Source organism: Scyliorhinus canicula, chromosome 4 (assembly GCF_902713615.1).
Source record: "Scyliorhinus canicula chromosome 4, sScyCan1.1, whole genome shotgun sequence".
Taxonomy (NCBI): Eukaryota; Metazoa; Chordata; class Chondrichthyes; order Carcharhiniformes; family Scyliorhinidae; genus Scyliorhinus; species Scyliorhinus canicula.
In genome coordinates this window covers 146680202-146694365 of record NC_052149.1, presented here as the reverse complement: position 1 = coordinate 146694365, position 14164 = coordinate 146680202, and the positions used below count along the sequence as shown (strand labels likewise).

Here is a 14164-nt window from a genome sequence, read left to right as displayed (position 1 = left end):
GTTAAAGACGAGCATACTACACGAAATATAAACATACATAAATTTTTACTTTTGTAGAGTAGGGGCCCCGCCATCACTTTTCTAATTGGGCCCGCAATTCCTAGCACCGGCCCTGGATTTTGCCTCAATTGGCCAATTAGTAACCAGAGGATGCGCTTGTCGTCCAATTAAGGACAGCAGCTGGGCTCTTGGAACTGAAGAGCCAATAAGATGAAATGGCAGCTTGGAAGGAACTGCAGCCTTACATTATGCAAAGGAGAGTGAGGGTACATCCAATCTGAGGTGCCCTCTCAGCAAATTCAAAATCAAAGATGGCCGCAGCCACTGGGCCACCATTGTGCAGTTGGAGCCTTGCCCCCCTGTGTCCATGTATACAGGGAAAAAGCATCCTAGAGCTTTCGACATGAGACCCCCCCCCCCCCCTCCCGGCCACCCCTGCCAGTTCTGCCATGGGGAGACCACCTCCAGGCAGCTACTGGGTTCCTGACACCATGCGATGTCCTGCAGGTTGCCTGAAAAATTCCAGTATGGTACAGGTAATTAGCATGCTGCTGACCGTGCAGCATCATGTGCCGCCTGCCACCATTCTCCACCTCCCCTGCCATATTGTGATGAAAATCCTCCCCATTATGATGGGGCACTGCGATCAAGATATTCAGGTGCCCTATTTCAGTCTCCTCGCCTCATCAACATTGCTAAATGCGATCCAAGCTTCGATTTCAAAGAATGGCACAAGCAGATACCCCTAGTTGAGAATTGGGTGATATCAAGCTTGGGTTTGTGGAAACTTCCCAGTTGTAGAAAGATGGAGGTACAGAATTCAGGTCGCAGCAAAGGCTGGGTTTGAGTAGCAGATACAGAACGGAGAAAAGAATAGGTGAGATGACACAACTCTTCCCATTGAAGGTGAGGTGCCAAGTTTGAATCAGTTTCCACCATGTAATCAAGGCCACAGGGACTGGCTGAAAATTAATTTATTGCTTTTGTTTCATAAACTTTCCTCTCCCATTCCCTGCATTGGAATCAAATGTTGCTTTTTCCCTGCTAACGTTAGGAACAAATTCTCAATCCATGGAGGAGTTGGTCTGTCCAGGGTTTTGAATGTGTTACACAGAGGTGACTGTCCTGAGACGCCACGTCAGAGCCTGTCTCTAGGCCTGAGCAGTGAACATCAGCCCGAAGCTCCATCCTTAGAGAATGCAAGACAACAGCACTGCAGGCAGGCCCCTCGAAACGATGGGCTGAAGAATCGCACAGCCCTTGGAATGGCCCTGTATGTTCCTTCACATTATTAATGGCACATCCCGCAGTAGAATTGCTGCATTAAGGAAATAAGTCTCTGGCATAGAGCAGGCCATCTTCCAATGAAATGACCTCTGAATCATTTTGCCCACAACGGAAATTCAACGCTAACTCTGCACTAATCGGCAAACCCTGCAGCCAGGCCACAGGATGCTGGGTGTTGGAAATGAGGAGAATGACACACTGGTATCATCGTTCACTGGTATTATTCTTAAAGCAGAGCAGGTTATGGGGAGATTTAGCAGCACGATTAAAAATTGAGTCATTTTGATAGAGTTGATAGGGAGAGTTTGTTTTCACTGGTGAGGTTGGGGGGAGGGTCCGTTACCAGAGGATAAATTGGTCAAGGAGGAATGTGAATATGTTGCAAAGTGAGTTATATTCTGGGATGCAGGATGTTAAGTAGTAGCCTTCAAAAGTGAATTGAATAATTACCTGAAAGGGAACATTTGCAGGACTGTGGAGCAAGGGCAGGACAGTGAGACTAATTGGACAGTTATTCCAAAATGCTAGCACGGAGAATAGGCCGAATGGCCTCCAGTTCTGTAATTACTTGGTCCTTCTCTTAATGCGGAGACTAAATGCAATTCTTACTATGTTGGCGACCTCTTCATTTGAACAGAAGGTTTATTCATCACGAGGAGCCTCTGTGACAACCACAGAAAAAGTATGTTTTAATCGTGATTCCTGTCTTGCGTTCGAACCCTACTCAATTCCAAATCAGAGGCATAACTGAGCGATAGCTCATCATTTTTCTGAAACCTGTTAATCTTATTGGACAGATTTATTGAAGTATGGAGCATTAATCTCAGCCACAGTTTCTCTCTCTCTCTCTCTTGGCTCATGTGCGCAGTTAATGAGACCTTTTGTAAGTCTGGTGACACACAAGCTCTCAGCCGCAATTCAGCAGGCATAACCTTGGCCTCTTTCGCTCTCCTCAAGGCTTTGGGGATTATGCTGTACTTAATCCTTTGATGTGTGTTCAGTGTATTAAAGTGAAAAGGATATTTTGGAGGAGTTTTATACTTTTTTTGTTGTTCAGCTTTATACTCCCATGTGCTGAATGCCAGCACTGAAGGATGGACCCCTTACCAGTGTAGGTCTCAAGTTCTTGCACATTGATTGGCCTCTGTCTCTGTTCCATAAGAGCACTCTTAATGATTGGTGTGATTTATTTTATTTTCCTATGTCTGGCATCCCATGGCTTCTTTGAGCTTTCTGGAGCCAATGTTTAATTCTATGGACAACTAAGCTAATTGCATCCACACAGGATCTTTTACAGTCAATATAAACTTTTACTTAATCAGTTAGAAATGGATTGAAACCCAGATCCAGCTCCTTCATTGCCTGTATTTTGTTAAAATAGGTTTTCGTTGTGGGCAGAGCAATATTGGGACAAGATTAGTGGAATTGTGCATTATTGCCAATCGCAGTTAGCCCTTGTCCTGACAGATTTGAGTTAAATGTTCCTGCCTTTACTCCACCTCGGGCACATGCTGAACACTCAAAAGGCTTCAAAATGAGTCTTGCTTTGCAACCTGCAAGCGGGAAAGGGAATTTTGTGAGGGGCGCTGAAACCTGTCCAGCCCCACATTAGCCATGGTTTTATTCTGTGGGAAGCTTGTATACCTATTGGCTTTTTATTTTTGGATCAACACTGAGTTGGAATGCGAATGTAGCCGTTCCCTTAAGTGACTGTGCCTAATCTTTGTCTAGCGGTGATTTGCAAGTGGCAGGAAGTGCTCACTGCACATTCAGCACAGCACAGAAAGCGATTGGAAAGGATGACTTCACTCAAATTCCAGAAGGGACGAATGGGGCAGAGGAGCGGATGTCCATCATCTGGGATAAGGCAGTGGTAGGTGGAATTGGTGCACTAACTCGTCTGTGGTGAGACCGTTTAGTTGTCCAGAGAGGCACTGGTTATCTATCCGTAAGCAGGACTCTTTAAGTATGTGCACGCAAAAAATGATGCATGTTTCTAATCTATCTACTGGAATGCGTCTGGAATTTAGGTCACATATCGCCATGTTACTGGCCGGCCCCTGCATTCACTTTGTGTCAATGTGATGGGGGAGCTTTACAGTGCAGAAGAAAACCATTCTGCCCATCATGCCCTTGCCAGCTCTTTGAAAGGGCTCTCCTATTAATCCTGTGATCCCTTTTCCCCTGTAGCCCTGCATATTATTTATTTTCTAGTAAGGACACACCATATTCCCCTTTGAAGGTTGAATCTGTCCCCACCACTCTTTCAGGCATTGCATTCCACATCACAAACAACGTAAAACGTGAAAACAAATCTTTTTTTTTTCTGGCTGTTCTTGCATCCTAACCTCCAGACATGAAAAGTCAGGACAGCATAAAAGAAAGTCAACCATCAGAGGTCAGTCAAACCATCATTGAAGAGGTGCTTGTGGAAGAGTCCATAAATAGGAACGCCTTAAGATCTTTAAGGACACATTACATGAAGGAATTGAAGGCATTCTGAGTACAAGGGCATAGAATTTCGACTTGCTTCCCAGACACAAAGCTGGCACTACGCATCGGCTACCCTATAGAGGAGCTACTGATGCACAGTGCCAGCTTTAAATCCAGGAGGCAAGTAGAAAATCTACTCCAAACTCTCTCGATTTGTAGGTCGTGTGGTCTGGATTGTTTTCCTTTTCTTCCCCACACCATGCTCCCTTCCCCTACACCCACTCATTCCTCATCAATATTGGTTCACTTTCATTAGCCATATATAGAAACTGTGAGGTAAGGGGGTAGCGGGGTGGGGGCGGGAGGAGGGCGTGACGAGGGATTAAAGCACATGAGAGTAGGAGTCGGCCATTCGGCCCCTCAAGCCTGCTCTGACATTCATTTAGACCATGACTAATTTACCATTTTTACATATGAGGTTTGCATTATATCCCCACCCTCCCTCCCCCCGCCCCCGATAACCACCTTAGACTAAACGTCTGGTGTTTGAGGTTGTGTAAGTTCAGGAACAGGAATGTCACTTTTCGTCTGAATTGTTTGATGTGTTCAAAAGGAACATTGCCCTTCCCCATTCATGCCCGGCCCTTGGAGAGAAGCTGAATGAAAATGTCAACCCTTTCTGTCCCGACAGGCGACCGGGAAAATGGATGAGAACATGTTTGTGGCCGTAACGAGCACCAACGCGGCCAAAATCTTCAACCTGTACCCCCGGAAAGGCCGCGTGGCTGTGGGCTCCGACAGTGACCTGGTTATCTGGGATCCAGATGCGGTGAAGACTGTGTCCGCCAAAACCCACCAATCGGTAAGTGTCAAACATATCCATAGAATTTTCAGCCTCCGGAATAAGGTCATTCAGCTTACCTAGCGCGCAGCTATTTATGCTCCGCTCGAGTCTGCCGTGCTCTTCATACAAAATGCATGTAAAAATACAAACTCAATGGAGCAAAAATAGGCCACCTTCTGCTTTTTGTAAAAGAAGCTCATTTCATTTGTGCAACTTTAGAGTTTTTAATTTTTTGCAACACTGAATGAGGCTCTTCGGCCCATCATGGCTGTGCTGTGGATCAAACACCAATCTATTCAAATCCCATTTTCCAGCACTTGGTCCATAGCCTTGTACGCTGTGGCATTTCAAATGCTCATCTAAATGCTTCCTAAATCTTGTGAGGGTTCCTGCCTCTGCCACCCTTTCAAAACTATTTTATTTAAAGAAAATAAATAGGTCTGGAGATCAAAGGACAGGATCAGCAATACTGACTGTGGAGCTGTCAGATTATTGCAAAACAAAAACGGAACTTGATCATGAGTATTCTTTCGAGGAGGAAATCTGCTATCCTGCCCTGTGTGGCTCTAGGCTCGCACCAACATTGTTGTTCTTTGAGTTTCCTCTTAAAGGTACCCAACAGGCTGCTCAGTTCAAGAATGACCAACACCTCCCAGGACAATCTGTGATGGGCAACAAATACTGCCCTTAATAATTACGCCCACTTCCATAGAATTAATTAAACAAAATAAATAGCTGGCTATCACTCTGTATCAAGGCTTTACATGAGGAATGATCCAGGGTAGTGGCAGGATCTCTGGACTCAATATCCCAGCAACGAGGCAACCACCTCCGAGAGGAGAGGATGGTGGACAAAGCAGAATATTGCACTGGAAATAAGAGTTCAAGGGAAAACCCCCCTGACTGTAGTTGCATATGTCTGTCATGACATGAAATATGAGTTCCAATCGGGAATTTGCGGACAGTTCTCGTAACTACCAGGAGCCAACCAAAATATTTTGCTTCACACGAGATAAAGGTTGGTGTCTGTGAAAGAACATGTGACTGATATGCTACCTGCCATCAATTGTTGCTGTAAACAGGATGCGGATGTTTATACTGTTGTCTGCATGTTTGTTCACAAAAATCCCGACACAGTTTATACATTTACCCTGCCAGAGTTTTGAAGATTCTCTGTTGGTATCAATGTTCATTGTCCAATTGTAACCTATTACTAAACAGGCATGGAAAGGCTCATTAGAAAGTGTACCATGCACCGTGTATGTGTACCGTGCATTCAAATCAAACATTGCCGTTGGAAAATTCAGAGGTTGCGAGCTGTGGAGGGAAACTACAATACGTAGTTTTTTCTTCGTTTCAGTGTTACTTTTAACTGCATCTGCTACCAAGTGTCTTGAAGCTCTAATGGCTCAAACCACACTTGGAGCAATATTTTAGTTCATTACCCAGGTGTGGCAATGATTGGGAGGGGGTGGGGCGAGACAGTGGATAGGGTGGGTGAGAGGGTATGTCAATTGGTAGAGTGGGCAGAGGGATAGCGGTGGGTGGGGCAGGGGAAGGGGATGACAGTGGGTGAGTGGTTGGGGGTAGTTAATGGGTGAGGGAGGAGTCGGTGGATGGGTGTCGGTGGGTGGGATAGGTGTTGGTGGGTGGGGGGGAGTGACAGTGGCTGGGGTGGGGGAGTGACAGTGGGTGGAGTAGGTGTCGGTGGGTGGGGGGGGGGAGTGACAGTGGGTGAGGCTGAGGTTAAGAAGAAGGTGACAAAGGGTTGGGAAGGGATGGTGTCCAGTTAAATTGGGTTTCATTTGTATGATGAATGCCAATTACATTGATTCGCAGATAGGTTTTGTTGCACGTTTTACTATGGGCGTAAAACGCGTTTATTGGAGTGTATTAACACGCCTCCGAGTTCGACGTGTGCTTAACACTGCTAGGCTCTGTTCTATGTAATTATTTAAGCTCTGGAGTCGCCAGCTGCCGTATAGGCAACGTCACAAGTATTCCAAGGTCAAATTCAAAGTAATAAAGACGATACACCGATTAGTCAAGTTCAAACGATCAATATTTATTATACAGTTAATAATAAATACTCATGCACACACACACTAAGAGACTAAGCTACAACTAAACATAAGCAAATAGAATACTTATCTAACAGGAACAGGCAAGGTCAGAGAACGAGGCCTTCGTCCTGGTTTTGTCTGCAGCCTTCAGCAAGCGTTCTGGCACTTGGGAGTCTAGCGGGCTTGGATCGCGTAGCGAGCGTTGAACTTACGGTTTCGGCGGCTGGTGCTCAACGGCTGGAGTCAGGATACCAGGTGTCAGTCGGGGCCGGAGCACAGGTTTAACAGACCGGACAACACGAGGTCCCTATCTTTTATAGGGGTTCCGTTGTCCTTCCCTCTTCTCGGGCGGGCTCTACCTATTGGATCAATTTCTTATCGATACTGGATTAATTCCCCAATGCGAGGGGGTCTCCGTGATGGAGGGGGCGTTTCTTATGTCCTTTTGTTCGGAGGTTTCTGGTGCCTCGATGTCTGGGTCTTGATTGGAATGTGTCCATTCAGAACCAAATGTATCTATTGTGTGGGTGTTCAAGTCTGATGGCCTCATTAGCATGCAAAGCGTTTTGCCATTTGCACCTAGCTAAGGTCTCTTCACCTGAGCCCAAACTGGTTTCTGCTGCTGCAGAATGCAAACTGCTCTTTGCAGACTGCTGTTCTGGCTGAACTGTCTGTTTCCCAGCAGCCTTCCATTTTAGTTTGGCTCAGTGTCCATTTTGCGTGGCCAGCATGGCTACATTCCCTCCTTGTGATCCTCACAATCATACTATTGTGAAGGATCACCTATGTACTTTGCCTCCTTGTGTTCTGACCTCTTGCCAGTTCCTGTTCTACTCTGTTCTAAACTATGGGAAGAAGAGAAAAAAAATTTAACTAACATTTCTACTTGGCCCTATGTCAAAGGGACATGCATTACTACAATTGGGAACCTCTACCTATCACTATTAACCTTAACCTTAACTTAAACATGTAATCACTCTAAACCTTAACCATTCACACCACAACATCACACTTCCCAACTCGGCAGTCGAGTATGGAACAATATAATACATGGCTGAATTTTATTTACAGAGTGTTGTAATCAGTGAGGGGTTGAGGGGTTTGGTGGAATCCGAAGATGGGGGATTGCACTCTATAGATGGGTGAGGTGCTGGAACGAGAGGCTCTCCTCTTCCATTTCCTCAACCTGAGGGTCTGCACTAGGATGGTGAGGATCGCAATCACCAACAGTGATTCGATTATGTAGGACATGGAGTACCACGTCATGAATTTAGTACACCAGGTCTGAACCTCGCTGATCAGAGCTGAGCACTGGGGGTTTGCTGTACTAACATTTACGGTGGGGGTTGTGGGGGAAACGTGTCTTGTTTCCACACATATACATATGACATTAAATAGTAATAAGTGGGCTTCCATCATTTTGCTGTTCTTCTTCTTTCTCTTCCTTCTTCCTCCGGTATTGACAATCCTGGCTTCGACCTCTGTCTCGTCCTTTGAAACCTTTGGGATCAAGCACAGTATCTGTCAATACACAGTTTAAGACCTTTACTTGTTAGTGCATCTGTCTTTCAAATCCCAATTGACCCTTTAAAATGACTGGCTAAGTCACACCCTGTGACTCCCCTCATTTTTTTTTCAAAAAGCGAATTTAAAGACCAGCATACACCTAACAATCCTTCCTTCTGCGAGCCGTCTCGCAGGCTTTGCTGATTTACCATCCGAATGTTCCCGGATGTAAATAGCATGTGGGATGGTGGCCGAAGGGCTACCTAACGTAAAATGAAAACAAAATTTGGAAAGAAACGTCCGAATGAGTTGCGTATGGGCCGCTACGGGTACGAGTTGGATGGAATCCCCGGGTAGGGCGTGCTGTGCCATACCCGAGCTTGGCTGACCAAGGGTTGGTTCTCAGACAGGGCGGGTCCTCAGTGCCGTTTGTCCACTGCCTGAGTAACCTGGAAAAAACGGGTACGAATGTGTTTACCATGACTTGCAGCCTCTATTTCGCCGAATAGAGGGGCACCTAAAAAACCAAGGGAGCCAAGATGCTCCAACTGAGGACATCACTGAAGTTCTCAGAGATATCTGCGGACAAGCTATTTGGCGTGTGGCCTTACAACTTTGGAAAAGATCTCCAATCAAACCGAAGTTCTCAGAAGTATCTGCGGACAAACTAACGTGTATGTGAGGTGGTCACAATCTTTTCAGCTGAAAAGAAGATGTCCATCCTCCAACTGAAACATTGTACAATCCTGAGACAAACAAACATAAAACGAAGACAAACATACGTGCAGGTTCCATCAGAAAGGACATCGTTTCCCTCAAACGATTCCTATCTTGCATCATCTGGACACCTCACTTTGATTCTGCCTCTGTGAACAGGGTCACAAAGGGGTTGCCGTGTCGGGAGTCAGACACCGTGTCGTCCTGCTCTCCCGGATCCCACACCCTTGTGTGGATCAGGCATGCTATTTTGGAGTTGTGTGACCGGGGGTCACTTTCATCATTGCGGACAAGTCTGTAGGAATTGTCCCTGTGCCATTGTGTAGCGTCAAGTGTGTTGTCGGGGTAGTCGGGGTCGGGTGGTGGTTCGGGGTTTTTGAGGTAAGTGACTTCCATGGGGTCACTGGAGTCGGGGTCGTAGTTGGTGCAGTGTGGGCTGTATGGCTGTGTGCTGTCGCTGTCTTCAGAGTCAGTGTCTGTCCTACTGTCTCTGCTGTGGCAGCTTGTGGGCGTGTCGGGGCGTGGTCTGTAGTGGTCTGTGGGCGGAGTCGTGGGCGAGTCCGTTGATGAACTGGTCTGTGAGGGGGATGGTGGAAAAGTGTCTCTGGTGGGCGGGGTGAAGTGTTCTGCTGCATCCAGCAGGACATGGTGAGCATGGTTGGCCTGTGTTCCATAAGCCTTTAACTGGTTTATATGGAACCACGCGGTCTTCCCATTAGGATACTTTATCCTGTAAACGGAGGGGCTAATTTTGTCCGAAATTGAGTAGGGGCCGGAATATTTTGGAGCCAAAAAACTGCTGGGGTTATAAACAGATAACATTACCTGTTGCCCAACCTGGAATTCTGTGGTGTGTACGGTCTTATTGAAACAGGCAGTACGTTGCTGTCGGCGTTTCCCTAGCTGGACTGCGGCTGCGAGCTGTGCAGACCTCACAGTCTCAACTAGATCTTTAACTGCCTTTTCATGTGTGAGGGCCGTCACTTCGGGGCTTGTCATGTCCAGTCCTAAAAGGAATTCTGTACCTTTCATAGGGCGTCCGGTCATGAGTGTGTGTGGTGTGTATCCTGTCGATGTGGAGACAGTGTTCCTTATGAACATAAGTGCAAATGGGAGCACTGAATCCCATGTGGAATTATTCTCTTGGACCATTTTCCTGAGGGTAGTTTTTAGGGTCCGATTCATGCGCTCCACAATCCCGCTGGACTGTGGATGATACGCAATGTGGAAGTTCTGTTTGATTCCGAATATTGTCAGGACGTTCCTCATGACCCGTCCTGTAAAGTGAGATCCCTGGTCCGAATCGATACTTCGGGGTAAACCCCATCTCGTGAAGATGTGGTGGGTCAGGATCTTTGCAGCTGTCTTAGCTGTGTTTGTTCGTGAGGGAAATGCCTCTACCCATTTGGTAAAGGTATCTATCACCACCAGAACGTATTTATAGCCATTCCGACAAGGGGGCAATGGACCTATAAAGTCGATCTGGAGGTTTGTCCAAGGGCCGTTAACTGGGCGAGTATGCCGAAGTTGTGCCTTCTTAGAATACCTCTCCGGGTTATTCTGAGCACAAATCAGGCAATTCTCAATGTAGTGCGTTACATCATTCCTGAGATCAGGCCACCAACAGAGTTGCCTGAGGTGCCTCGTTGTTGCATCAATTCCCTGATGCCCGTGTCCGTCATGGAACAAGGCAATCATCTGATTCCTGTCCTGCTGTGGGACCACATAAAGTCGGTCCTTAATGATCACACCCTCATGTGTGGTCAGTGCGTGTTTAAAGTGCTCGTAAGCAGGCACAAAGTTTCCCTTGAAAACCTCCCTGAGGTCTCCGTCCTGTTTTTGTGCTGCCACGAGATCTTTAATATCAGTCTGTGAGACTTGGACTGCGCTCACAGGGGCGCTAGCTGGTGCGCTAGCTGGGGGGGTCCATAAGTGTCCTCTCCTGGAACCTGCCTTAGCCAACGCGTCGGCTTTTACATTCCCAGGGGGTGATGACCTATGGTGACTTCTTACTTTTATTATGCCGAAGGTCCTGTCCTTCGCTTTTGCTAAAATATGCTGGAGTAGAGGGGCTGATGGAAGGGGTTTTCCGTCTGCGGAGACAAAACCTCGTGTCCTCCACAGGGGCAGAAAATCGGTCAAACTGTTACAGACATATAAGCTGTCTGAATATATGTCTGCTGGGCTGGGGAAAGAATCGGGGTGGTCCACTATGTACGCTATGGCTGCTAGCTCTGCTGCCTGCGCGCCTAAGTGACCTGGTAACTTAAGAGCGATTTCTTCGAGAGCGCGCCCCTGCGCGTCCTCTACATAGATGCCGCATCCTGTGATACGCTCACCATTTAAAACTGTGGAGGAACCGTCTACATAAATCCTCAAGGGTCCACACGTGTCTGTGGGCTGGGGGCTTTGTTTTGGGTTCCCTATCTTCCTGGGGGGTGTTTTGGCTAAAAAGGGTCCTGTGTTATGCAGGGGAGCTACAATTTCACAGTCATGGGGCTGTCCGGGGTATTGGAGGTTGTCTGCTAAGTATGTGTGTGTGCGTGTCCGTTTCACTGTAATGTCCCGTCCTTGTAAAAGTAGGGTCCATCTAGCTGCCCTAATCTGGCTAACTGAACCGTCCTTCAGTCGACCGTCTAGGAGTAGCTGTGTGGGTGTATGTTCGGTTAGAATGGTGATGGGGTTTAGTCCGGTAATGTAGGAGAAATACTGTACTGCCCAGAAGACAGCAAGGAGGTGCCTCTCACAGGCTGAAAATCCTTGTTCTACCGGGTCTAACAGTCGGGAGGCATAAGCCACTGGTCTTAGCTGCTCGTGCCGTTCCTGAAGCAACACGGCCGAGAGGGTCAGATCTGTGCTCGCTACCTCTATTGCGTACGGTGAAAGTTGGTCTGGGACTAGCAGCGCGGGTGCTGCACTAAGGGCTCGTTTCAACTCTTCCACAGCGCCTGTATGCTGCGGAAGCCATTCCCAGGGGGCTCCTTTCTTAAGGAGGTCTGAAAGTGGGGCGGCTTTTGTCGCGAATCCGTCGATGTGGTTCCGACAATAGCCAACCAGTCCTAAAAACGACCGGAGGGCTGATACATTCTGGGGAAGGGGCAATTTGACAATCGAATCAATTCTTTTGAATTCGATCTCGCGTTTGCCGTGCGTGATGACTGATCCCAAATACATCACTTTACTTTCCAATATGTGGGCCTTTTTCGGGTTAACTTTACAGCCAATTTCAGTTAAGAGTTCCAGGAGTTCGGCCAGAAGCGAAATGTGCTCTGCCTTTGTGTCTGTCTGCAGTAGTAGGTCGTCTACATACTGTACCAGACAATCGGGTCGGGAAAATTTCTCTAATCCACTTGCCAGCTGTCGGTGGAAAATGGAGGGGGAATTGTGGAATCCTTGTGGGAGGCATGTCCACGTGTACTGCTGTGTTTTAAAAGTGAATGCGAATTTGTATTGGCACGCTTTTGCCAATGGTATTGACCAGAATCCATTACTGATGTCCAATACCGTGAAGTACTTGGCGTTGAGACCCTGCTTGAGCATGGTCTCGGGACTAGTAGCTACCGTTGGGGCTACTGCGGGGGTTACTTTGTTGAGTTCCCGATAATCGATGGTCAGACGCCATGATCCATCGGGCTTCCTCACTGGCCAAATAGGGGCATTGTTGGTGGAGGCTACCGTTCTCAGTACACCTTGGTCCAACAAGCTGCCTATAACCTTTTCTATTTCCACCTCTGCCTCGAGGGGAAATCTATACTGCTTTTGCGGTCGGGGGTCCTGTCCGGTAACATGAACTTGTCCAGTCATTCTGCCACAGTCATGACGGTGACTTGCAAATGCTGTCCTGTGTTTGTTTAGTAGGGCCTTAATTTGTCGGTCGGTGTGGAGTGTAGTCAGGTCGAATGTGTACTCTCCCACTGCGCTAATCCGATTAGCGTAGTCTCCTACTGTGAGGGTGGCTGGGGCTCTGTCTGATCTCGCCATTCGCCAGACACACTGGTTCACTGGGTCGAACGACAAGCTGTGGGCGTTCATAAAATCTATCCCCAGGATGTGCTCTGCTGTCCGGGGAAGATTTACTAAAACTACGGGGTGCCTTGTGCTAATGTTCCCTAGCTGGATCGCTACGGGTGCTGTGATATGTCCCTGCTGCGAGTGTCCGGTGAACCCGCTAAGTGTGATGGTGGAGGTGGTCGGCCACGTGTCTGCGTGTGCCGTGGTTGTGGAGTTAATGGTGGTGCGGGATCCTCCTGTGTCCCACAGTAACTCTATGGGCTTCCCTTTGACTTTTGCCGTGACTACGGGCCTCCCTGATGAGTCCCATAGTGTGTCACAGACCCAAGTGGGGGAGCCCGAACACCGTCAGTTCGTCTCGTCCACATTGGTGGGTCCTGACTGTACTGCTACATTGTGGATGGGTTTTGCCTTGTTGCGGTTCAGAGTGCCTGCCTGTTGGCCTCTCTGAGATCGCTGGGGTGCATTACACTCTTTTGCCCAATGCCCTAACTGTCCACAGTTATAGCATTCCTGTCCTTTCTGTTGAGGGCTGCTCTTGCCTTCATTTACCCATGCGGGCTTCTGGTGCTCTCTGACTGCTTGGATGTCTGCAGCAGCCTGAGCCTCTTCTGGGGATCTAACCTTTGCTTTTGCCTGAAGCGATTGCTCCCAAGCGCGGGACAATCTTTTGAGGACCCATTTTTCGTTATGGGCCTCTTCTGAGGGGTCGTAATTATTGCAAGCGCTCTGTCCTGCTTCTGTTGCGTGTGAGATAATTGTGCGCGTCCACTTAACCATGTTTTCGCGGGTTAAATGCGCTCTATCTAGCTGTCCGAAAACTGCGCTGAAGTGAATCCACAGCCTTCCGGCGAATGCTGTGGGGTGTTCAGATCTCTTCTGCCTGCACTTATTCAAGCCTTCTACGGGGTCACCTCTATTGTACCCGATGGCATCTAAAATAGCAGTGTGCATCTCCTCTAGGCTGCCTCCTGCCACGTTTTGTGGGTCGGGGAGGGCTGCCACTACACTCTGGTCTAAGCTCAACACGGTGAGCTTAACCTGCTCTCTCTCATCCAGGCCGTACATGGTAGCCTGCTGTTTCACTTTAGCGAAGAACTGGTGGGGGTCTGCGGTGGGGAGGAACGGAGTGATCTTTTCACAAGCGTCCCTTAGCTGGGTTACTGTTAAAGGGGTGGTGTAAGTTATGTCTGGGGCGCCTTCTGATTCGGCTTTCCTCTGTGTGGTTACGGGATTCATGGGTGCGGTTATGATCTGAGCTGTGGGGGGTTGGGGTGCCTGTCGTTTCTGCTGAGCTGCGGGC

The 14164-nt window shown here is 47.9% G+C and overlaps 1 protein-coding gene across 4 annotated transcripts in view; it reads left to right on the top strand.

Annotated features, from left to right (window-relative positions):
- LOC119965066 (dihydropyrimidinase-related protein 3-like) overlaps positions 1–14164 on the top strand; it is a 241227-nt gene that overhangs the window by 153227 nt on the left and 73836 nt on the right. For all 4 annotated transcript variants that reach the window (XM_038795321.1, XM_038795319.1, XM_038795318.1 and 1 more), the window contains exons 10-11: positions 3019–3160; positions 4412–4582. In XM_038795321.1, the coding sequence (XP_038651249.1) occupies positions 3019–3160; positions 4412–4582 (313 nt within the window). The remainder of the gene's footprint in view (positions 1–3018; positions 3161–4411; positions 4583–14164) is intronic.